The sequence below is a fragment of the Trachinotus anak genome, unplaced genomic scaffold (genome assembly GCF_046630095.1).
Source record: "Trachinotus anak isolate AG129_WGS33_773 ecotype Australia unplaced genomic scaffold, CSIRO_AGI_Tana_v1 ptg000009l, whole genome shotgun sequence".
Taxonomy (NCBI): Eukaryota; Metazoa; Chordata; class Actinopteri; order Carangiformes; family Carangidae; genus Trachinotus; species Trachinotus anak.
The window spans coordinates 7234222-7260457 of NW_027273860.1; the positions used below are offsets into that span (position 1 = coordinate 7234222).

Sequence of the window (26236 nt, forward strand, 5' to 3'; positions counted from 1 at the left end):
TGATGTTGTAGGTGGTTGGGGTAGGGCTAAATTTAAATACTTTACATGCTGTTGAGCAGTTCAGTCTATAAAATGTGTGATTTATTTGCTGATCATAAATTTTGAATCTAAAATGTGGACCTGCACAGTAACTCCAGCTGTGAGGTAAGAATGAGAATACAGCATTCCCCTCAGTAATGTTGTACATAGTATCCTTAACCAAAAATACTCAAGCAAATTGGAATCACCTCAAAACTGTACTGGAGGAACAGAAATACTATAGTCATAATATTTCTTATCTTGGTATGGTATGTATATAGTTAAGTAGAAGATTAAAAACAACAACAACAACAACAAATGGACAATATACAATATTTATATACAATATCAATCAAACATTTCTTTACATCACAGTTTTGTGTGTTCTAATAGTAAAGTAAAATACTTAAAACGCAAAAAACAAAAAAACAACTACAATCTCAATTTTGAGTATGGCTGAAGGGCTTCTACGTCACATCCGCCGTTTCCCTCCGGAAGTAGAGTTAATTTTTATTCACGGGGAAAAAAAACAGCTGTTGTTGAGAAAGAAAACATCAAAAGTGAGTTTCATTGACGTATGTCGTGCGTTTCTCTTCTCGCCGACGTTAATATCGTGAGGGGGGCTCTGTAAACTGCGGGCCCGGTCTGTGTGGCCGCTGTTTCGGCTGACTTCAGCAGCGAGTCTCGGTTCGCTCATTTGTTGCGAGTTGGCTGCTGCTAGCATTAGCTCCCCCTCACTGTTGACTCTTCAGCTAGCACACTAGCCACTCTTAGCTAGTTAACTGACCGTTTCTGGCTGTCTGCACAGCTCCCGATGACAACAATCTCTGTCGACTGTCAGACAAGCAATAAGATCCTTTGTACAGATGGTGAATAAGTGAGTAAACGTGGATCGTACATTGTGTGACTCGCTAGCCACCTGGTTTAACTACGATTTATCACTGTTTATGTCCAATGTTAGCCTGCCTTGTTGCTTGTAAGAAAACCATGTCACAGTAAATGCATTTGGATAAGGATTATAGGTCATAATGATATAATACGAGACTAAAATATATTTATTGCACTTGGGCATAGATGTGTTATTTTTGTGATGAGGTTTGAAAGCTTGTTGTCTATTCAGGAAGGCTTCATCACATTTTATTACTTCACTCGGGGGGAAAGAAACAATATGAATATGAGTCTTTGGCAGTTTTGTTAAATAGCAAATTTAAGATTAACTTGCATGTGTTTTGTTGCTCTGGCTTTATTATGTTTGTTGTAACTTAATCTATTTTTTATCAATTTCTTTTTTTTGACAGAATGCCTGCCCCAAAGAGAGGACCAGCTCCTCATGATTCTCAACCCAAGATGAGGAAGTTGGATGAAGATGGGGAGGCTCTGCCATCCAAAACTGCACCAGCCGTCATTAATAGGTCCCTTAAAACAGGAAATACACGAGAAAAGACAGCAGCCCCCCGGACTAAGAAAAAACTGTCTACTTCAGCGGAAGAGGGAAATAAACCAGCCAAGTCAACCAAACAGAGTTCCCCTCCAAAGGATTCCAGCAAAACCATTTCTGACCCGCCTGTCAAAAAAGCCAAGCTCTTGAATGCCACAAGTGCCTCCTGCGGAGAAGCTCCCTCACAGAAAGCTAGCTCCAAAGCTTCCCTGAAACGAGCAGCCTCCACAGAGTCTGACGATGAGTTGAGTAGTGATGGCAGTAAGATTGACCTCTTTAGAGAAAGGGATGATGGTGACAAGGCCCGCTGCATTAGAAAATATTCAAACAAAGCAAAACGCAAGCCTGAAGAGTCATCTTCTGACCCACAGGAAACAAGCCAAGGGTTACCATCTGCACATACAGATCCTGTACAGATGGACCACAATTATGGTAGATTCTCAGATTTGTCAAATATTCAAAGCATGGATGAAGCTAATCAGAATGAGAAAAAAGAATCGACACATTCTGTTACTGAACCAGAGACACAAGAAAAGTCAGAAAATGCAGCACAAGTAGAGTCAAAGGAAACTGTTGTCTCTGTATCAGGTAGCTCTAAGGCTAGTATCAAATCTGAGTGTGTATTTGAAGAAAGTAAACATGAGGAAAATTTAGAGAGCCAAACACTCATAGGAAGCAAAACACTACCATCATCCAGAGAAATATTAGACTCTGTCACTGCAACAGCTGCAGATACACCTTGCATTGTATCTGAAGCTAAGGAAAATGAAAAGGAAGACATTGTAAAGTCCACCAAAAGCCAAAAGGATGTAGATGATAAAACACTAGCATTGTCAGTGGAAACACTATGTTCTGTCACTGGAGAGGTGAATCCAAGCTGTGAAGGTGAAGACCAGGCAGAAGAAAAACCAGACTCAGCTTGTGGACCAGTAAGTCAGACAGATGTGAGCCATGAAACTGATACAAAGGAGACCACAGAGTTAGTTTCTGAGGGGATGAAACTGAATATAAAATGTAAAACTAAGGACGGTGAAGATGAAATGATGGGAGCGAGTGAAGCAGCAGGTGTCTCAGCGGAGCATAAGGATGTAGGTATAGAAGAGAAAACATTGTCAGACAAAACAAACTCTGCACCAGAAGAAATCCTGGTGGGAAACAGTAATCCAGAGAGCCAAACAGATCTCAGTGTCAAAATTCAAGTTACTTTTAAGGAGGAATCGAAATCTGTACACATGGAGGACCAAGTGCCAGATAAATTTACCAGCTCTTGTGATGGTGTGAACAAACTAGTTAGAAAGTCCGAAGAAAAACTTGAAGAAAATGAAAGGAAAGGAGTTGAATTCCAGTCGACTCAGGCTGTTGCTGGTGCTGGGTCTTTAGTTGAGGTGACAGACAAGATGACTGACAGCTGTTCTGAAATATTGGCACCGGATTGCGAGGCGGTTCACAAGCAAAAACAAAGAGAGGTGCTCTCTGAATGTGTCACAGTCCCAGAGGGTCAAACAGACATGGATATGCAAACTGAAATAACATCAGAGGGGATGTCTGACTCGGCACCTACAGTGGCAATACAAAACCAGGGTGACCACAAAGTTAATGACCACACTACAGAAATACCTGAAATTAAAGAAGATGTGAAGGTTGGAAATTCTACAAGTGTGGAAAAAGAAAAGGAGACAGACTCTGAGTGTGCCACTGCACCAAATGGTCAAATCAAAATGGATATACAGGCTTCATCGACATCAGAGCAGGACATTTCTAATCCTGCCCCAACAGCAAAAACACAGAGCCAGATGAGCCAAGAGGTTTGTGAACCTATTACAAGTACATCTACTGAATTTAATAAGGATCACGTGGTTGAAAATTCTAAAATTATGGAAATGCTGATGTCATCAACATCAGAGATTTCTTATTCAACTCCACAAGTGGAAATACAAAATCAGGAAGAGGAAAAGAGTGAAGAATTAACTACAGACATATCCACACAGGTTCATGGAGATATTATAATTGAAAATTCACAAGAAATGGAGAATGACGACAACGAGAACTCTGAATGTGCTAGTGGACCCGAGAGTCAAAACAAAATGGAAATGCAAGTAACGTCAGAGATTTGTAATCCAGCACCTACTCTGGAAGTGAAAAGACAAGACAGCGCAGAAGAGAGAGAACCCATCGGGGACGTATCTGATAAAGGACATGCACATCAAGGTGCAAATTGTCAGAGCACAGAAGATGAAGACAGGGTAGGTGCTGAATGTGTTGCTGCTCCTGAGAATCAAACAGAAGTGGATATGCAGACTGCAGCCACATCAGAGGAGCTTTTTAACCCCGTATCTACAGTGGAAATACAAAACCAGGTCAGTCAGGAAGTCAGTGAACCTACCACCGACGCGTCTGATGAATTTCATGAGGATCAAAAAGTTGAAAATTCTGAAATTGTGGAAAATGAAAACTGTGTGAACTTTGAACCTGTGGCTGCAGCAGAGAGTCAAATGGAAATTGAAATGCAGAGAACATCAACACCAGAGATTTCTAACTCAGCCCCTTCAGTGGAAATACAAAAAACAACAACGGCAACATCAGAGGAAATATCTGACATGTCGCCTACAGTGGAAATGAAAAGCCAGGAAGTCAGTCAGCATGCTTCAGATGTATCTACAGAGGTTCACTACAACCTAATGATCGAAAATTCTCAAAATGTGAAGAATGAAGACAAGATGAACTTTGAATCCGTGGCTGCTCCAGAGAATCTAATCAGATTGGAAATGCAGACTACATCAACCTCTGAGATTTCTAACCCAGCATCTCCAGTGGTAAGAGAGAGTCAGAAAAGCCAAAATGAAGAGGGAATGGAGACTACAACAATATCAGAGATGTCTAACTTAGCACCTACAGTAGAAATACAAGGCCATAAGAGCCAGGATGTCCCTGAACATGGTACTGACATATCTACAGAATACGTGACTGCACCAGAGAATCAAATCAAAACAGACACACAGGTTATGATGACATCAGAGATTTCTATTCCAGCACCTAAAGTGGAAACACAAAGTCATAAAAGCCAAGAAGACACTGAACCTGCAAGAGATACATCTGAAAAAGCTGAAGAAAATCTAAAGATTCCTCCAAATGAGTGTAATGAAAATGAAAACATTTCAGGATGTGTCAGTGGTACTGAAAGTCCAATAGAAGTGGAAATGCAGACAACAGCAACACCAGAGGAGATTTCTAATCCAACAGCTGCAGTACAGACACAAAACCAGAGAAGTCAGGAGGTCAACGAACTCACTCCAGACGCTGGACTTCAAAAGGGTGCAGTCATTGCTAGTTCTGCGAGTAACGAAAACAAAGAAGAGGTTATCACTGAATGTGTTGCTGAGAATGAAATAGAAATGGATGCGGAAACAACAGCAACACTAGAGGACATTTCTGATCCAGGATCTATAGTGGAAATACAAAACCAGGGAAGCCAGGAGGTTAGTAAACTCAATACAGACAGTGATGTTCAAAAAGATCATCTAGTGACTGTAGGTTGCTGGAATAAGGAAAATGAAGATGAGACTACTGCACAGTCTGTTGATGACCCAGAGATCCAAACAAATATGGAAACCACCTCAGCACCTGAAGATATTTCTGCTCCAGTACCTATAGCAGAACAGCAAAACTATAGGATGCAGGAAGTCACTGAACAAATTACAGCCTTATCTAATGCAGTTCAGAAAACTATTCCTATGACTAATTTGCAAAATACAGAAAATGAAAATATGTCTGGGACAGAGCCTAATGCTGAGGATATCCAAGGGGATATGGATGGAATAAATGAATCAATAAAAACCGTTGCTTCTGCCTTAGAAGAGGAAACAAGCAGGCAAATGATTAATGCGGCCAAAGAAGAGGCTGCAGTCATTTCTAGTGATAAGACTGACAAAACAGTCAGTATTATTGAAGGACAAGGAGAAGGAGCTGGAAACAATGAAGTGATCGTTTTTGTTTGTGGCCAGCCAGATGACACTGATGTTGTAATTCAGGCATCAGAAGAGCAGATTAAGACGGTTAATCAATCAGAGGTTCATCTTAACGAAAACCAGATAGTGTATGAGCCCATTAGTAGCCCAGAAAGTAATGATGATGCAGAGACATCTACAGTGTTAGAGAAGCATGAAGGTGTTTCTCTACTGGATATACAGAACATAGAGGCCCAACAGATAAACAAAGATGCATCCAATAATGAAGAAAACAAAGAAACTGTTGACCCACTAGTCGAAAATGAGGAAAATGATAAGGAACAAACTTGTGTTTCTGACAGCCAAGCAGCAGTTGAAATGGAAGTACAAAATAACAGTGTGCCAGAAAGTCCTCTCCCGGCACAGTTGGAGCAGAGTAGCATGAATGTGGATGTGAAACAAGTCGCAGTGATCAGCTCTAGCGATGATATCAGCGCGCCAGATGGCCAGTCAGAAGATGCAACAGAAAAAAGTGAAAGGAATGGCTTTCCAGAGTGCGTCGCTGCCACAGAGTTGTCTGAACAGGTGCAGGGGGACACTGGACTTCAGGAGGTTGCAGACATCAGGGTGACAACTACAGCCACTGCCGAAGCTGAGGTACCAGAAAGTGCATCTGAGCAGTATGTGATCTTAGAACCAGTCCCTGAGAGTGAAATTCACTTTGATATTGTCACTCAAGCAGCAGCTGAATCTGGTTTGTCTGCCTCGCTTTCAGAGGAGGTGAATCCAGATGGTACATTAGTGGGCGAAGTAGAAAATCTTTTAAATGGTTCCCAACAAACTGTCCTCCCTGACGCACAAATACACGAGGTCAAAGATGCTTCATTGATCAATACAGATGAGGATAAGGAGACCGGAGTAAGGACAGAAATATCAACGGGGGAAGGTTTTGACGTTCAAAATTCTGACCATTCTCAGCAACCATCGTCTGACGTGATGGAAGTTGATTCCACGGAGATGGATATTGCAAACTCTAATGTTCATCACACAAATGAAGACTGTAATACTGTGGTAATAGATAATGCTGAGGCTAATTTGGATCTCCAAGAAGTCCAGATTCTGGAGGACATAGAGATTGGTCGTGAGATTGTAGTAGCAGAGGAAGAGAATGAGGAAGACGGGGATGTTACAATAATAGAAAAACCCCAGGAAACACATGAAGCAGTCCCTCCTAAAAAGGCTGATGAAAAGGTTAATGAGAAAAATAAAGACGACATCAGTGGGACCAACTTGAAGCAAAACAGCACATCCGGTGAGAAGGCTGAAGATCATAAAAAGACACAAGAGCCAGAAAAACCCAAGAAGCAAGAAATGAATACACAGGCCAGAACCAAAGCTCGCCTGGCAGCTCTGGCTGAGCAAAAGGCTGCAGCGTCTAAGAGAACTGCAAACAGACAGCAGCTGAACCTCTTAGCCCTGTGTCAGGAAATCGCAGAGGACATTGCCACAGACAGCATGCTTTTGAAGAAGATAGAGGAGGAAAAACAAGCAGCAGCAGCGGCAGCCGCTACTGCTGCTGCCGCCGCAGCCGCCACCGCAGCCGCCGCAGCCGCCGCAGCCGCCGCAGCCAAAAGTGAAGCAAGCAAGAAGGAAAGTCCACCTGTTAACAAGCAGGATCCAGATACTGTTAATGTTCCAACTCCTGCTGGACCAGAAGGGTCTGCCCCGGTGACCCCTGCTCCAGAGGCATCTGCATCCCAGCCCTCGACAGCTGATTCAGCTGACACCAAGACTGATGCAGAGCCTCCAAAGAGACGCTTCTTCATCACACAGATTTCAGTGCCACTAAAAGCCCATGAGAAAAAGAAGCTAACTAGATATCAAAGGCTAAGACAGGTTGAACTGCAGAGAGAAAAAATGTCCTGGGCACGTGTCAAGAAACTGAAGTCTGACCAAGCAAATCAGATGTTTTCAGACATGGATTGGCAAGCACCTCTGTCTGCCACATCTCCATTTTCAATGAGTCCTGTGACTACACCTCCACCTGCAGCCAGTCCATCGAAAACACCTCCCCCAAGTCCTGCCACAACTAGCAAACCTGCTACACCAACAGCAGAAGTTCCCAAAGTAGAGACTCCCAAGGCTGAACCTATCAAAACAGAACCCACTAAGACAGAAACCTCCAAATCTGAACCCACTAAAACTGAACCTACCAAACCCGAAGCCTCTAAAACCGAACCTCCTAATACTGAAGTCCGCAGAAGTACAAGGCAAAGTAAGGCTCAAGCTCCTAAAACAGCCCCTGCTCCTGGGCCGGCCCCAAAAGCGACCAGATCAGCATCAAAGAGGACCCTCCCAGCAGTTCCTCCTCCCATGCCCAATGGACTTAATACTCAAAAACAGAAGCCAGTCGAGTACAAGCCATACAGACCCCGGCCCAAGTATTCCCCTGATGACTTTGAGCTTGATGATGACCCATTACCAGTAGCTCCAACAAGGCCCAATCCCCTATCAAGGCCCACACAACCGACACGACCCAACCTTCAGTCAACCCCAACTGCTCAGTCTAAACCCGCAGTTCAATCACAACCCACAGTTTCATCACAACTTGCCAACCAGGCAAAACTCAAAGCTCAGACCATGCCTGCTGGACAGACCTCAGGTCAGCTGAAGCCCAATGTTGCAGCTACTGCTCAGTTAAAGCCTGCCTCTTCCACCAATCCACAATCAAAACCTGCTGCTGCAACAACCGTCCAGTCAAAGGCCACAGCTACACCTGCAGCTCCATCGAAACCTGTCACCACAGCTAAAGCCCAATTAAAGCCTCCTGTTTTGGCGACACCACAGTCAAAAGCAGTTCCAGCTCCAGGTCAGCACAAGCCTGCTGCTTCTGCACCTACCCAGGTAAAGCCTACTGCTAGTGGGGTTGCAACTCAGTTGAAGCAGTCTGCTTCAACAACATCTCAGCCTGCTGTTTCAACCACATCTGAGACAAAACCTGGTGTTTCTAAGACGGATGCTGCTTCAGTGTCTCAGAAAACCACAAATCCACCATCACCCGGAGATGGCAAATGCAAGGTAACTCAGAGATAAATTCTGCTACAGCGTATGTCACAAACAGCATGTTTAAATACACTGTAGATGCCACTTATCTGTTATCTCTCCCTTTTACTTAGGATACAGCTGATCCACTTTCATCCACTCCCACCTCTTCCGTTTCCTCTGAAGAGAACATGAAAGTCTCTGATGGCAAACAGCAGTGTGAACAGAAGCCTGCAGGTATGAATTTATTTGCAGGTGGTGTGATTTAATTAAACTTGTCATACTTTGTTTTGCATTGCTAAGATATCCTGTCTTCAGGATATCTTTTACAGAGCAACTAATCTTGTACCCTTCTCATTTAAATAATATGCTTTATATGGTCATCACTGGATAATCCTAGTGGAAAACAACACATTAAGTCTGAGAAACATGAAAACACTATAAATGTAATACAGTACAATATAAATTTTGATATTACCAACATGAAGCTGAGAGAATGCATGATGTTGATTTGGTCAATTGTTATTATTTCTATGACACTGCAAATGGAATTAGTATAAAGCATGTTTTTAAAAAACTGCTTGTGCACAATTGTTCCTTTTCTTGCAGTCACTGGTGTTGATCCCTCTCCAGAGAATAAGACGGAAACAGCCAAGACAGCCGAGAACGTGTCAGAAAAGCCTCGTCAAGAGTAAGAAGTTTGTCTTAAATTGTTTTTTCTTCTAGCAATAAAAAATCTAATCTGAGGCATGTTTGTATCACAGCAGAGCAGCGAATCCACAAGAGGGTGGGACTCTCTCTGATGCTTGTCTGCAAAGAGAAGTCAAGAAACTAAAGGAGGCGGACAAAGATGGCACCCAAACTATTATTGTAAGTGGATTTATTTATTTGTTCTTCCATCATTTTATATTTAGGACTCAAGTGCATCCTAAACCCTTCAGGTTGTGATAAACCTTGGAGTATTTGTCCGTTACCTTACAAATTGTTCATAGCAAGTAAACCTAAACCAACTAGACCCTTTACATGAATGTGAAAATGTGGGTAATATCATTTAAGCTATTTGATGTGTCTAGGAAGATATGAATATATCCTTGTATAAATTTAGATGCAAGGAGTGATCTCTTGTGTCCTTTGTGTCATAGGATGCAGGACAGAAGCATTTCGGAGCTGTGGCCTGCAGTGTGTGTGGGATGCTCTACTCTGCTGCCAACCCTGAGGATGAATCTCAGCATTTACTCTTCCACAATCAGTTCATCAGCGCTGTCAAATATGTGGTGAGAGCAAGTTTCCTTAAATTACATGTCTGTTATATGTCTTGCCTACTGGCTCACAGTAGCATTCTGTTTTTAAGTACAGGGGTTCGCGCTGTTTTTTGAGTAGCTGATTCGAGTTTTTGAGTGTTTTGTCGTTGTTCAGTGTAGTTCATCACAGGTTAACAGGTTGATTCTGACTCCTCACCACCATGAAAGGTCAAAGCTCAGTATTCAGTTGATTTTCCTTATGAGAAAATAGTGTTGTTACAGCAGCATTTAAATTAATATAAGAAAGAAATAATAACCAATAACAAAGAGCAAGAAAAGTGTTGTATGAAATAAAAATGTATTAAAAAACACCAGGTGAACAAATGGTATAGTTACAAAATTTGAAACACACAGGTTGTTAGTGCATATAGCAATGGAAAGTAATAAAAAGCAGAGCAATAGAAATATAGCCATTTAACAGTCTCCCTTTCTCCTCTGTGCTTTTTCAGGGATGGAAAAAAGAGAGGATTCTGGGAGAGTATCCAGATGGAAAGATCATTCTTGTCCTGCCAGATGATCCTAAATATGCTCTGAAGAAGGTATGTTTACAGAAACTAGCCTTTTGGTGCTTGTCACTGTTGTGGGCGGCCCTGCTAAGACAGTTGTATGTATTTCAATAGAAAAATGTCGTTCATGTAGACTACTGCAGTCTTGTACAGCCTAATAGAAGGAAATGTAGTTACTGTCTTTCCTTGGATAAATTAGAATGATTTAACCATTGAGCTTATTTTATGTGTGAAATAAACTGTATAGAAACTATTTAGAGCCTTTATGAGGGACATAAGGATGTAGTGGGTGCCATATCTTGTATAGTGTCACACAAGAAAATTCAGTGATACAAAATATATTACAAGAAATCTGAATCCGGATTTTTTTAGACAGCTTACATTAAACATTGTAAGCCTTTATAACAGGTACAGTGTGTGATGTCGTTCAGATATAACATTCAGAAAGAGCCACCACCAGCATATTGTTTCTTCATTAAACAATAACTGTTTGTTCGTCAGGTTGAAGAGATCAGGGAGATGGTGGACAATGACCTCGGCTTCCAGCAGGTGGAGACCAAGTGTCCCTCTCAGACCAAAACCTTCCTCTTTATCTCCAATGACAAGAAAGTGGCTGGATGCCTCATAGCAGAGCACATACAAGAGGTGAGAGATGGCCTACCGCTATCACGTGTGTCATGTGCTCGTGTCCCCACAGATGTATGTTTATGTTTATGAACAAGCTTTGCTATTAGTTTAGGTTTAATGCTGAGCCTGGTGCATGTAACCAACGTGTCTATGATTGCTCACAGGGCTACCGTGTGATTGAGGAGCCCATACCGGAGGGTTCAGAGAGAGAGAAAGTGATGTTTGAACGACAGAGAGCTTGGTGTTGCTCCACCACGCCAGAGCCAGCGATCTGTGGTATCAGCCGCATCTGGGTTGTCAACATGATGAGACGCCAGGGCATCGCCTCACGCTTGCTTGAGTGCCTCAGGTCAGTGCATCTACAAACTGCCAAGATTTGAGCTAATATGGTCTGAAAACAAGTGAAACATAATTAATACTTCCTGTTTTGGTTCTCCTGCACAGGAACAACTTCATATACGGTTCATACCTGAGCAAAGATGAGATTGCTTTCTCCGACCCAACTCCCGATGGGAAACTCTTTGCTACGCATTATTTTGGCACCTCTCAGTTTTTGGTTTATAACTTTGTGAGTGGAACACAGTCGTCCCAGCCCAAAACTGATGCAGTATGACAGTCTTCAGGAAAGTTAACAATGGACAGACACTCACTGACTAACAGGACCCACCCTCACTAAACGGTGTCTGACGCAGAGTCTTTATTTGTGAAACGATTTAAAAAAAACAAACTGTAAATTACTCCTTGGAAAGAATACACATTCGTTTAAATCTCAGGATGAAAACAACAAGGTGTTGTTGAAAAATGTTATTAATTCACCCTTTAATCCCTCCCTGCATAGTATTTTGGAAAAAAAAGAATATTTTCTTTATACATTTTTAAGCAAACAATTGGTTTTATTAGAAGTATAGAGTTTACATGCATGACCTGACAGCAATAGAAAACAAAGACCATTTCATTTTGGTTTTTTTTCATCCCTGAGAATCATAAGATCAATTGACTGCATCAAATAAACGGTTATTTTAGAGTTTTTCCTCATTCTGTTGTAATGTGTTTTTTTACACCAATGTCATATGAGAACATTGACGGTTTTTTCATGTTCATCTCTTGACAGTAAGCAGTGATGCTGCCATTGTCTCAAATTGTCTTTTTCAACAACATCCGTAACATTAAAAGGTCACAACTGCACAATGTACAGGGAGCAGTTAAGGTTGACTTGTTTCCATTTCAGTCCCTTCAGTTTCACTGTCATGTTGTCTTATAACATTTCAAACTAATCATCTAAACCAGAAGAGTTTATTGGCGGGAGTCGTTTCAACAATCTGATCGAAGTGATGAGGGTTAGAACTGTAGCTTGGGCATTAATTGTGTGCTCTAATTTTCTTAGATCACCTTGCCTGAACTGTTTAGTTTTCCAAGCTGAGCCATATACTGTACACCATTTAGCAGGGCAATGTAGCCTATACTGTATGAGTGATGTCTTTTAATTTCACCAAGGCTGTCTATTGCTTTGTTTGTGCCTGAATGAATAACGTGTGACTTACAATGTTGATTTTTCTTTTTTCTTTGTAGCCGTATGTTGCTCTAAGCAGCATTTGGCATTTTATTGAGTTAGTGTAGAGTATCATCCTCCTATTCCTTAGTAACAACAAATGAAAATGTATATCAAATAATCATGTAGATTTATGCATACTATAATAAAATCTATAATGGAAGATGAGCAAGATCTTAAGGCTCAGGTGTTAAATTGAATTTGAGAGATGGTAAAGGTTCATCCAGGTTCAGCCTTTCTGATTGCAAACAGGAATGTTTACTCAATGGTCAACATGAGGGGTCAAGATGAACTTCAGCCTCTCTCAGCACAGATCTACAGTTTCATTGTAATCCATCCCTTATTTTCTTCCTTCTTGTTTAAACAGTTGCTTTTAGAAAGATGTGTCGTGTAAGAAAAATAAATTTGATTTATACGAAGCTGTTATGTAAATATTTATTTAAATAATAAACAATTTAAAATGTTGCTTGCTTGTTTTTTTTTTTGTTCGGGGGAAACAACAGGTTAGTGTGTGATTGTGTGCTCTTACTTTTTCACTTAAGATAAACTTACTATGGACCAGTGCCATCTAGTGGCGATCATTGCGGTAAATATTTGTGAGCCAGTGATCTATAAAACATTTTTGCTATGCATGTCTCTTGGAAGAATTATTCATTATTCCAATAATGTTAAATGCTGATAAATGTAAATGGAAGTTTTTGATGGCAAATATACATATTTGAGGTAAGTGTAAATTGTGGGAATTATCATGTTTTCTCTTTGTAGTTACAGATGTAAACACCCCCCTCTTAGTGCATTCCTCGACGCTCCTGTCACAACACGGGCCGGCTCGATGGCAACCTCTGAGAAACAAAACAACCTTAGAACAACATGGATACTTCCTGGGGCAGAGAGTGAGAAAACAGAGGTTCCCACTCCTCCTCAGAGATTTGATACTGATCAGCAGCAGAAAACAACCAAGCTGAGCTTCCTAAGGTATCTTAACATAAAACTCAACTTGGCCTTTTGACTTTTACCTACACTAGGATCATGACAATCGTCTGATTTCCTCTGTGAGACTAATTACACGGTATATGTTTAATCCAATCTAGGATCCAGTGGGATGATTTGGACTTCAGGAAAAGGTCATAAGAAAGTAAAAAAAAGAGAAAGCCCAGCAGTTTTAAATGCACACTTTTATTCTTATTTTCACATCATATATTTCACATCAATTTAAAGAGACAAAATTGTCACAGCTGCCACATTGTAAACAGTAAAACCATTTATCCTAATTATAAAGGTCATGTTATCAGAAATATGTGATAAGCTACAGTTACTTAGTGAAAATTGACAAATATCTTATTTACACTTTACATGACCGGTATACAAAACAATAATACAGTATTTACTGACAATTTCTGCAATATTCACACAACCTATCTCAAATTCAGTTAAAAAAAAAAAAAGCACCATTTTGACCTGAACTCCAGGTCAAACATGGGCTGCGACCACGAACTGACCTGTTCACTCTGCAGTGAGGATTGGCCTTGTTGCCTGACATCTGCGGGGACTTGATCTGTTTTAATAGTTTTAAAACAAGATTACAGTAATGCTCTGGGTTCTTGGTCTGTTGACAGGCAACCGGTAAGAAGAAAAGAGCTGCTCTGGAGTGTGCATGGCAAATACACATCAAGGGTGTAGCAAAAAAAAAACATTTATTATTTTTACACTGTCTATAGAGCATAAACTGACAAAATGTATCACAAGCTCCGAACATACATTGTCAAATATGAATAAAACGTAATCCATTGGCTTGTGTATCCGTGACACATTGTCACACATTCGGCAGTTAGCTCAAGTGAGTTGACATATGACAGTGTATTACTCCAAGGCTATGGCAACGTCAAAATGTAGGCACCAAAGAAAAGATCATATACTGTAGCCCAACAGTGAACGATGAATTTAGACAAAAAAAGTCCTCAGTCCTTGTTTTGTGATTTCTGCTAAAAAGTTGAAAAAAATGTCCTTACAGGATGGGACAGTGCTGACCACAAAAATTGTACAGCAAGTCCAACACATCAGGTTCCTGAAGGCTCCTGTTCATAACACCCTGACCTTTCCCAGGCTGCACCACTACAACCCCACCGTCAGATGGACCCTCTATCAGTGGGTGCACTTTGTTATCCTTCATCTTAAAATCAGAAACAACGGTTGGCAGCTTGCCGTTCCTCTCTGCCCACATTTTGGTGTCCTCAGAATTGTCTTTTGTGTCGGTGATGCTGTCGCCATTCGCGCTACTCTTGCTCGCTGTGCTCAGATCATCCTGACATACATCTGAGTCACTAGCATGGGGCAAAGAAAAGTAGGTGCACTTTCTTGTAAGTGACTTTATCTCGTCTTCCACTTCAGACTTTGTGCTGAAGAGTGAATACGCGGTGTTCTGCTCTGTATCCTCACACATTCCCTCACCAAGAGGAAAGTTTGTGAGGGCTTTGTTTATTCCCACTGGGTCTGAAACTGATTTTCTGATCAGTGTGTTCTCTCTAAGAAGCCACCGTCCATTGTCAATAGGAACACTGTCTCCGGGTCCAACTTGTGCATTAAAAGCAATGCATCTTGTCGCTTCACTTAAGGTGTCCAGTGCATTAGTGGAATTGAAGTAAGACAGCTCAGACACAGCTTTGGATCGCGTTATGTGAAAGGGAGAGAAAATGCTTGAATGTTCTTTCTTTTTCTGTTTTGGTGCTGATGGGGGTCTTTCACTTGCTTCCTCATCAGGATTAGCATCTTTCTTGCCATAAAGCCTTTCGATTGCTCGCCTCACAAAGCCTTTAGAAATAGATTTCCGTGCTGAATCATCTTCACCACTGGACAGTTCACTTGAAGTCTGAGACTGGTAGCCACCACTAGCTGAGGTCTCTGCTCTTAACTTGGACAGCTCTGATGTGTTCTGGCTCAGCAAAGGTCTGTTTCCATGCTGATTGTCTGTGGCACTCTTTGCTAAGAACATTTCCCTGATGGCTCTGACCCTGTTGCCTTCAGGCTCTGTGGTGATAATGCCACTGGAATCATAGCTGAAAGATAATGATGACTGAGGAGCTGATCGGGTGCAGAGGGTTGACTGAGATGTGGGAGATTCAGAGGGTGAATCCTCAACATCCGACTCCAGGTGGGCATTTCTTTGAGAAAAACCTCCGGCAGCAGGACTATCTGTAACATTTTCTCTCTCTTGCGTATCTGCAGCTTGCTTTTCCAGAAGACTTACCCTCTCAGCAACAGACTGGGATGTTATTTCTTCAGATTGATGTTTGACGTTTTCAACACCTTTTTCACATTTTGTGACTTCTGTTTGTGCAGGCGCTTCCTGATATTCTTTACAGCTCTCCCTTGTGTATCTGTCCATATTGGCTTGTTCCCCCTCTGAGCTGGACTCTTTTTCATAGTAGTTTAATTCGTCCTCAATTGAGCAACTGATTTGCTCGCCTGCAACCTTTGGCTGCTCTACCTCTACCTGATCTTCACCACTACTGTGGTCATTCCCACTGTCCTCATCTTCATTAAATCTATAATGCTTTGCTAAACTGTCTGACTTTATCAAGCTGCTGTTGTCTTTTTTGGCATGTGAATCCTGATTTTCTATCAAATTGCTTAGATCTCTATGCACAGGATTCTGAGTTTTTGTATCAAAATTATATTTTTTGTCAGCCTGGAGGTCCTCATTTTCTGAGCAAACATTTTCCTCCTCTGTCTCTTCTATCAAAACCTTTTTCTTTTCACTTTCTTTCATGTCTTCCTTGTGATCTGGCAGATCATCGAGGTATTCCTCCTCCTCAATGCTCTCCTTCTCTTCCTCAGTGCTAGACAAACTTTCCTCAATTATAACCTTCAGTTCCTTACATTCAGCCTCTGCCTGCTCTTCCTGTGAAGAAGCTGGCTCATCCACATCTGAGTTACCTGTGCTTTCATCAACACTCACATTTAACCCCATACATGATTCTCGAATCTCTGGTTTCCTCTCAGATTTGGGCAGACTTGCAGGGTAAGACAATGTATCTTTGTTGCTTAGGTTCCTACATTCAACCTCTGGTTGCTCTTCCTCCGTCAAAGACTGGGTTTCACTATCTGGGCTGGAGATGCTCTCCTTCCTGCTGACACTCAGCTCTACATAGTAATTAGAGCTTGGGTGCTTGTCCTCTTCCTCCTCAGAGTGACTCTCAGGCTTTGACAAGTCTTCACCTTCACTTTCCTCCTCATTAATCTCCTCACCTACAACTTCTGGTTGTTCCTCTTCTGAATTATGTTGCTCACTTGCCTCTGAGCTAGATACACTTTGCTTACAGCTCTCTACATCTTTATTAGCACTTGAAATGTTCTGTCCTTCCTCCTCCGAACCTGACTCATCATCAAAGGTAAGCTCATTCTCAGGGATACTTATGCTGTCCTCACTTTGCACCTGCAGCTGCCGACACTCTACCTCAGTACTCTCATTTTCAAGAATTTTCTCACTGCTGACTACTCCCTTCATGTTTGACATTTCTTGATGCTGTTTTATCTCTCCCATATTTTCTGCCTTACATGAATTCATGGCCTCCCTTTCCTCTTCCACAGGTTCAGCTGGTGGACATATGGCCACACTATTTTGCCCATACCGACCATCCTCGTCTTTATCTGTCTGGTTATTTGGTTTGTGCTTCATTGTCTCTCTTCTCACAGGAATACTGTTCATGCCAGATTGTTTTGACTGGTTAATGTTCATAAATTTTTTAATGATGGAGCTCACATCAACATTAACTTTATCATCTTGACTAACATCCCTGACATTAACAGCATCTTCTGTGGAGGAATTAGATATCTTGGAACCCCTGTTATCTTTTGGTGATGGTTCCACTTTTTCCATTAACCTGGTGGACATCTTTTCTTCATCATCACTCTCAGTTTTAACTCCCATTGAAAGTGAAGCCAATTCTACCTTTAGTCTCTGAGGTATGTTGAGGTTATCCATGATCTCATCAATAACGTTTTCTTCAATGCCACAGTCTTTTTCTGGCTCCTCGATCATGAATTCTTGCTCTGAACAATTTGGTGTTGAGCTGCGACTCTTGCATTTGTTGCTGAGTTCCTGGAAGTCCTTCCAACTTTGCAGTAGCTGCTTCGAAGTTGACTGCTGTAAATTTGACAAACTAGCTTTTAACTTGTGAGAATCCTCAATACTGGCAATTTCTCTTAGAGAATCAATCATTTTTAAAGCTTCGGCACAGCTGACGTTAGTTGCATTCAGCTCATCCATATTGGAGTTAGTTATTGCTTCCTTTAGGGTCATGACGGACAAGAAAGCAAGAAGAGCTTTGGATGATGAGCCAAATGTAGAGGCTACATGAGAGGAGAAGTCAGGCAGGCTGTTGGACTTTTCCAAACAGGATCGATGTTTGGTCTGTGTGATTCTTCTAATTGACTTTATTGAGTAGCATATCTTCTCAAGGACAGGTTTCATGTTTGGTTGGTTTGCAATGTTTAATGGCTGTGGTATTAATTGTGTTTCTCTCACGGATTTCTCTTGATCTGTATTTGAAAGGTCATCTGTCTTTTTTGCTTCATTTTGATTAATCTGGCCAGTTTCCAGCATGAGAGTCTCACAGGTCAGAGATTTGTCCAGTTCAGCTGTTGATTTTATTGACTGCGATGTTTGCTGACGTTTTCTTTTGGAAGATGTTTTTCTTTGTGTCTTTTTTGCAGGTTCTGATACATTGTCTGAGGAGAGGTTTCTGGAGAGTGTGTTTCTACTTGACTTGTGTCTGACAGGCGGTGACACCATATCCAGAGACTGGGAATATGGAGATGGTCTCAGGTTAGGTTTATAAGTCATCTTCCTTCTCTCAGTAGAGGGGCTAGCAGCAAATGTTGCATGCTCTCGTATCCCAATATTTGGTGACATATTTTTATCAGAATGGTGGTTATGTAATGATGATTTTGGAGAGCCATTAGCAAGTTCAGAAGAGAATTTCTTGGTTTGGGGTTTCCTCTCTGGAGACGGACTGCATATTAGTCTTACTTTTTTCACCAGTGGTTTGGGTGATGATGCTTCTTTTTGAGTTAAAAGTTGTGTTTCATTTGTTGTTGTCCCTTTGAATGGGCTATCACTTGGTGTTGGAGCCTCATTTGATGAAATGCTGGCTGATGACATCCTCTCTCCAGATGTTACACTGGTAGGAGATGCAGAAGTACAACTTGATGAACTACTTTTCAAATCTGAGATGCTGTTTGACTGTTGTGTCATTTCTGGTGGCAGTTGTGTCCCTGATGAACAGATGGCATTTGGAAGCACCTTGTCATCATCACCTACTGTGTTGGTGGGAGTAGATGATGTGCTTGTGTCTGAACTGGCATCAGTACATACAGTATATCTATCCAGACACACCTTCCTGAGAGACATTTTCCTTTCAAGAGATAGATTACTCACCAAAGGGGCTCTTTTAACAGATGGAGGTCTTGGTAATGATGCTTCCCTCTGCACAGAAGGAATGCCACTTTGAACTGGTGTTGTCGTTTCCATTGCGGGGTTGGTAGGTGACATGGTCTTGTCAGATGTAGGACTGATAGATAATGCTTGATCATCTGACATTTGACTGCTCACTGATGAGAGCCTGTATAATGGGCTACTGGCCATAGAAGATACATCTGTCATGCAATATTCAGTGTTTGATTGCTCTGTTATTTCAGTAAGTGGAGGTGGTGGTGGTAGCTCCATTGAAATTGTATTGGCAGGTGTTGCTTTTTGCAATGAGATTTTGATTGGACTTGATTTATTTTCCACCCTAATGCCTGATGCAATTTCTGTTGAGGTCTTTTTAGTTAGTGGATTCATTTCAGAACAGATACCTTTCAAGAGGGGTTTTATTTCTTCTGTATTATTTTGAGCTACACTGGTGCAATTTTCTGTGTTTGTAGGAGTGACATGACTATGAGCAATTTCCCCTTGCTGGGTCACTGTAGTTTTCTCCACTGAAGGACTTGATGATTTGTTTTCAAAACACTGGATTCTCAGTTTGACAGATGATCCCGACGAACTCTCAAGCAGTGGGTCAGATTTGACAGTTTGACATGGCTGTACATCAGATTTGTCCTCCAGACATTTCCCCTCCTCTGCAACAGCAATCAACCCATGATTATACACTTGTTCCCCACACCTGTCATTTTCTGTTTGTAAAAGAATAACTGCTTTTTTTCTTTTCTCATCTGGGTAGGAAGTGGGGTTAAGATGGGCTTTCTCCAGCCAGTTCTCTACATATTCATTAGTGACAGAGCTGGAGGAGTTAAAAGGAGGCAGTGCCATGCTCTTGCTGATATCATAGGGCTTGTTTTCGTTCTTTTTTTCCTGATGCATTGATGTCTGCCGTGTTAGTATTCCCCTTGACTGGCTCACTTCAGCAAAGGAAACATTCAGACTGCTTGTTTCTAAAGAAACTGTCTCACTCAAATTTTCTGTCAGTGGTGTTGGTATGTTAGGATCTTTGAGAATACATTTTGTTGTGTCATCCAGAGGTTGTGAGGTGCTTGTTGTAACATGGCCAGCCCCTTTTTGTGTTAGTCCTTTTTTAAGCTTCATTGTGTTTTTTGCTGATTTTGATTTATTCCCATAAATTCTCTTAATGAACCCAGCACTGGAGAAAGTTTTTACTTTCTTACTCATCTTGGTTGCTTCTGCAGAATTCTCTTTTTGTCTTTTCCCTGGTGTCAACAGCCGTCGAATGTGTTTGCTGGTCACTTTTGGTTTCGAGTATACCCTCTTTCCCTTACTGACCTCTCTTTGTTGCAGCATGTCTTTGCTTATAGTGGACTTTGGGAATTGTTGCTGCCTTTTTGTTGCTTGGATTGCACCAGTCTTGAGTGACGGCAAGGTTGAATCAGATGCTACTGACATGCTCTCAGCCCTCCAGATACTAATGGACTCAGATGCTGTTGAAGGTCTCCAGAGCTCAGGTCCGAACCCGTTGGAGGAGAGTTGTCCTGTTTCTGAAGTAGCTGGCCTACCAAAAGGAATCCCAGAGGCAGAAATGTTTGCAAGGAAATTATCCTGGCAAGTCTGCTGTTCGTATATGTGTAAGACAGTTTCAGTGACCTCCTCCCCACTGGATTCAATCTGTAGGATCTCAGTCATCCCAGCTGATTTGAATGTGGATACGTTTCGGCTGCTTATATTGTTGGCATCCACAGAGCCAAATCTCCTTGGTTTGGGTACTGGTCTAGTGGTACTCTGTTTAACCATGCAGTATTGCTCCGTCATAGCTCCATTTTCTATCTGTTCTTTGTAGGAGTAAGAGCCAACCATCCCTTCCTGAATACCCTCGGCCATCAGTGATTTGATGCTCTCCACTGAGGCTTGCTTTTTTCTAATTTGCTTGTGCCCTGGTGTAGGAGCTCTCCTAGGTGACATCATATCTGTCTGTACTTTGATATTATCCTCTTCATTACTACTCTCACTGACAGCTCCATTGCTCAGTGATGGTGGATCCTCATCATTGTTGTCTTTAGTTCTGTCCTTATTGATGCTGTCAGTGGAGGAGACAGGACTTTGTAAATCCAGTGAGTTTGATTTAGGTGAGCAGATCTCCTGCTGTGGCTCTGGCTCTGGTAAACAGCTCGCATTAAGCTGATTGGCTACACTTGAGCGTGTAAGAGTGGTCGTCCAGTGGATGGTTTCCTCTTCCTTAATTGTCAAACGCACCTTCATCTCTACTGTCATGCTGCCATCCTGGTTCACCCGAAAGGACTTCTCAATGTCATCTTCAGTGGGCAGCAAGCAGCCCTGCCCTTCAGCTCCATTGCCAAGGCAGGTGTCACCCTCTGTCTCTGCCCCAGATTCCAGTATACGGCTCGACTCCAACTCAACAGAGTTTGTGGGGTTACTGGGTAGGTCAAATGAACTTTCTGCAATTGAGTCATGGATCCGACTCACAATATACCTCTCAGATGATGGGGAGAAATTCTTTGACCTGAGATATGACATGGTCTTCTTTTTACCTTTTCAGTCAGTCAAAAGAGCCAGGTAGATAAAAAGGGGAGAATGTTGAAAAATGAAGTAGAAATGTCCACAGGTTTCAGGCCAGGATTGCAGAAGTACCCAAGAAGCGTGAAGGGACAAGAGAGAGAGAAAAAAGAAAAGTTAGAAAGAGAGTACAGCTATTTACAGCTCATGAAGAACAATAGCCAGCAGCCATGTAGACGGTGTATGTAGGTCATATGTGGTATTATGTGTAATATCATTGCCTCAGCACTTTCCCAATCTTCATCCCATGAGAGCAGGTAGATTACAGCAGACACACACTGTGTGTTATTCGCATGAAGGTCCACTGGACTAAATACATAGAAATAAAACGAAAGGATTGCATAAAGATACATCAAAAATCCCAGTTCTTATTTTACTTACGGTTTAAAGACTTCAGTCTTCTCAGACCCATTTGGTTGGTAGGAAGCCATATTGGAACTGGTGATTTCTGTACATTGTAGTTTGCAGACCTGAAAGGCTCCCTGCCTGCAGCCACTACAGTCCCAGAGCACAATATCAAGCCTGGAAGACTGTCAACCTGCAACAGACATAAGATAAATAATAACAAATGAATATATATTTTTGTCCCTTTTAGTTAGTGCAAAAATTAGCATTAACATTTATTTAAACAAATAAGAATTATTAACTTTGATTCTAATAACATCACTTTGCATGCATGTATATGTATGTATGACAAGCCTGAATAAATATATTATTTGTTAAAATGGCACCTTGTGATATCACCAGGCTCTGAATTTACAGCAGGTCCTTGACCTAAAGCCTTACACTGCAGTATCCCAGAATGCCTTTCTGGATATTAGGTTGAGTTGCTAAAGAAGCTTAACACTTTCTCTCCTCATGTGATGGTTATTTACAGGCCAGGTTTAAGTCAGTATTTTATGGGTCAATAATAATGTTACTAAAGCCTAAAACTTAAATATTCAAGTTGCATTTGAACATACTATTTTTTAGGAGAATGTACATGCATTTTAACAAGGGCTACATTTGAAAATGATCATTTTTGCCATTAGAGGTGTTTATAAAAACATTACAAAAATAAATACCTATGTGTCTTTACTACTACAGTAATAAGATATTAAAAAAAAAAGTGGTCATGGTTATAATATGAAGCTATACTTGAATGAGCTTTTAGATTACACATTAAGCCTGAATAACTTTGTTATTCTGTCTGCTTAATCTGTCAACAGGCTTTAGATTTTCTTTGATTTCTTTAGTGGATGCGTTATGATGTTTTCTTAGTAAGATCCTATTTTTGTCTTTGAACCAATTTGCATTGTATCAACAGACAAGCACACTCACACGTCTGCCATCAGGTGTGTGTAGTTTCACCACATGGAACTGCAGCAGCTCTGATATATATTCCAGGATTGACTCAAAAGTGGGCGTATTCCTCTTGTGAAGCACCACAGTGTGTTTTACAGTGGGGTCTCCATTGCGAAAAAGCAGTAGCCTCTTTGGTGTTCGCACGACCACCCGCTCCTGCTTGTGGATGTTCCGGCCAGGAAAAAACCTGGCCTGCTGCACAGTCCGACGACGAGAGCTAACAGGCCTGGCATGGTACCAGGGTGGCAGCTTCTTCCTGGCCAGCGCAAGGTTTATAGGTTTTACCTTGCGGCTATCAGAACAGATGTAGGACTTCCCATCCTCCAGTTCATCCAAAGTGTAGATTGCATGAACCCCTCGAGGGGTGGTGATGTTTCTCACCCCAAATGGCAGGGGAACTTTTTTGGATAGACTGTCCAGGAGCGCATCAAAGGTTTTAAAGGTACGATTGTTTATGACCATCCGGAGACCATTAAACTGAGGATCTCCACTTTTGTAGAAGCACACCCGCTTTGAAAGAATAGGGTCTTTGATGCTTGGGTGCCTAGGGGTGCCAAAGGTGTGGCCACTCCCTGATGACTGGTCAGGGGGGATCCTCCGAAGCCCCATCTGATTCATCATCGTTGATTTGCTACAAGATAGAATTGTAAAGAATTAGACATAGTAGGAAACATAAAGGTTTCCTGTTTTCTACCCTGTTATACTACCCAGTTGCTATTCTGCATAGTGGATGATTAATGGTGAAATAATTATGTTTTTGAATTTAGAAAAAAACTTTCACCACAGGCTCAATGGTGAGGAGTCCCAAAAGGTTTCTGACGTTGCTTCTACATATAAAATATTACACATTTTTGAAGGGGACAATAATCTTCACAGATATCTTCCATTTGTTTTGTTCTATTTTCGATATGTATGTTAAGAAAAAGGGCATTAAATAGCCTTATTGCTGTTGGTGATGCCGTAATAAATAATCCCAAGAAGAAGAAAACATGGGTTGGCAGGTGTGTGATTACAAAAATCTCCTAAGACATCTGCACGTATTAGGACTTCTGCAAAGGGCTCAACACACAAATAACATCAACATCATGTTCAAGACAACTTCAATTATTTATAAAATGTAAACAGCTGGATGACGTCTTGCAAACATATGTTGTTTACTTCGTTCCACTGTGGCCTTCAGGTAACATGACCTGACTTACGGGAAAGCTGCCACGTGAATGGCACATTCAGTTATTTGATTACCTTGGTTTTAACAACAGAGAACTTAAAAAGTGATGCAGAAATGTTGAGCAGATAATTCTGTTTTACCTGGATTTGTTTTTCTTTTAGCATAAATGAGTATGAAAATTATTTTATACCACGTTTCAAGATGATGTTTTTAAAAATGAAGATTCATACAAAATGTAGCAACTATTCAAAAATAGATAGATTGATATATAGATAGACCCTTATGGGCTCATAAAACTTGAATCAATACTTTTTAAACATAACATTTCTATATTATTGTGCATTTAATTAAATTACAGAGCATTTTTATTAATATATTGAATTATTTTATTGGATGTGATTTAAAATTTGTGACATTAAAATTTAAAAGTTGATCAAAAACATTTCAGATATTATTTAGCATTAACAGTAGTAATTATTCGTAGTAGTAGCAGCAGCAGCAGTATTAGTATTTGTCAATAAACCAGCAATACATTTTTTTCATATTCAGGACAATATAGTTCTAGCAATTGTTGGTTACAAAACAAAACAATATCTGGTTAAAGTTTTATGTCCACATGGCATTTCTAATGATGCAAGTGTAACACAGAAAAATCCATTATACATGGAGGCGGTAAACAAATTTAACACAACCCAGTGAGAAAACAACAGACATTCTGATTTAATTGTAAGATTGCAAAATAAACTCACCTAGGTCAGCATCGTGATATTCCCAACTGTTGTGAGACGATCCAGGAAATGTTATTCCATGCTCTACATCATGACTGCTGTTGAACTAACTGCACAGCAACAGTTTATTTCGGGAGACACCATCACTGTTAATTTGCTTAATCTTTGCTCAGAGTTAATCTCCACTGCAAGTGCAGTGCTCGAAAATCCTCCTCAGAAAGGTGTGTCACACAGATTTGTGTAGAGCCCTCATGGCAGGCTGTGAGATATATCTTTAAAATGCCTAAACAAATTACTTGGAAATGTATTTTCAGTGGCAAATAGTTTTGCCTAACCAAAACAGTTTTCAAGACAAAAAAAATTCCCCTCAACTTTGAAATGTTTCAAACATTACATTTTTTGTACTACTGTTTTGCTCTGAGTGGTTACTATTTAGACTTAAATAAGAGCACAATATCATACCTGCAGGAGATTATATGAAAAATAAGGACATTGTTTTCTCCTTGAGTGACAACAGATGGTAACTTGGGAGCCGGTTGTAATATTCGTGCCTGTAATCTCATTGAGGAGCTCTTTAGATAATAAGGCTTAAGGAGCTCTCCATTCACAGGACCCTCAGACAAGAGGAATTGTTTTCAGTGAAGAGGGTGAACATTCACCTTCCCACACCTAAATAATGAGAGATCACATGAATTATTAATTAATAAGTTATATCATAGATTAGTTTTGTCTTTATAAAGACAAAGTATAAAATAAGAAACTTTAAATTAGCAGACGCACATAGAGACTTTTATAGTCCCTACAGAAATACACATGTAGTAAATTAGTCCTTGTTCTAGAAATACAATTAAGTTTAGAAGGGTAGTGGACTCCAGTAGATTAGGCTGAACCGAATTACTGAGGGTATTAACTGGTAATGTATATGCTTAACCATGAACTATCACAAGTTGCATAACAGTTACCAAAACTGGACTAAAGTTCGTCTATTTCTGTAGTGAAAGGGATTAGTTGACAGGGGATGACTTCGTTCCACAGTAAACCTGTGGCTGAAGTGAAGGAATCAGAGGAATACACAGAAGTTATCAGGTTTCAGCTCAGTATAAAAGGATAAAGTGATGACACTCATACTGTTTAGTTTACAGCTGTAAAAATATCTCAGGTGTGTATGAAAGAGACGATATGTGCTATAGGAAAGAATTCCTGCTGAGCCCAACCAGACAGATTCAGAAATGCCACCGGAGGCTCCCATGTGTCGAGCCCATGACCTGTTCCCAAAACAACAAGGCACAAAAATGTGAAAAATCCATCAAAGGAAGTTGGGGGGACAATGGAGGAAGCCCTCAGAGTAAACAGGTAGGCCTGAAGCCTGCATGCCCCTCATTCCAGCCCTCGGCTGCAGAGATAAGAGACAAGCAAATGTTGAAAGTGAGTGAGTAAAAACGGCTGGTCACACTGATAGAGCTGCGCAGATCCTGCCAAACATAGCCGAATCAGACTGGAAATAGGCCTGAGCTGAAGCTCTGCACCCAAAGTAGAATGACAGGTAATA

At 41.0% G+C, this 26236-nt stretch overlaps 2 protein-coding genes across 4 annotated transcripts; one reads left to right on the forward strand and one right to left on the reverse strand.

Annotated features, from left to right (window-relative positions):
* The first annotated feature begins 478 nt into the window (after positions 1–478).
* LOC139625172 (uro-adherence factor A-like) lies at positions 479–12890 on the forward strand. 3 transcript variants are annotated; one of them, XM_071484907.1, is made up of 10 exons: positions 479–578; positions 1317–8478; positions 8577–8679; positions 9052–9133; positions 9207–9312; positions 9585–9716; positions 10193–10282; positions 10751–10894; positions 11041–11225; positions 11321–12890. In XM_071484907.1, exons 2-10 carry the CDS (start codon positions 1318–1320, stop codon positions 11487–11489), a joined length of 8172 nt encoding a protein of 2723 aa, XP_071341008.1. In that variant the 5' UTR covers positions 479–578; position 1317; the 3' UTR covers positions 11490–12890. The 3 variants fall into 3 exon arrangements, with proteins under 3 accessions (XP_071341008.1, XP_071341006.1, XP_071341007.1); XM_071484905.1 differs by having other exon boundaries at positions 510–895; XM_071484906.1 differs by having other exon boundaries at positions 510–895; positions 9210–9312.
* Positions 12891–13582: 692 nt separating this feature from the next.
* LOC139625173 (oxygen-regulated protein 1-like) lies at positions 13583–25221 on the reverse strand. Its single transcript, XM_071484908.1, has 5 exons — positions 24709–25221; positions 22768–23422; positions 21829–21985; positions 16879–21422; positions 13583–16845 (listed from the first exon to the last, which is right to left on the reverse strand). Exons 2-5 carry the CDS (start codon positions 23410–23412, stop codon positions 14431–14433), a joined length of 7761 nt encoding a protein of 2586 aa, XP_071341009.1. The 5' UTR covers positions 23413–23422; positions 24709–25221; the 3' UTR covers positions 13583–14430.
* Positions 25222–26236: the final 1015 nt, after the last annotated feature.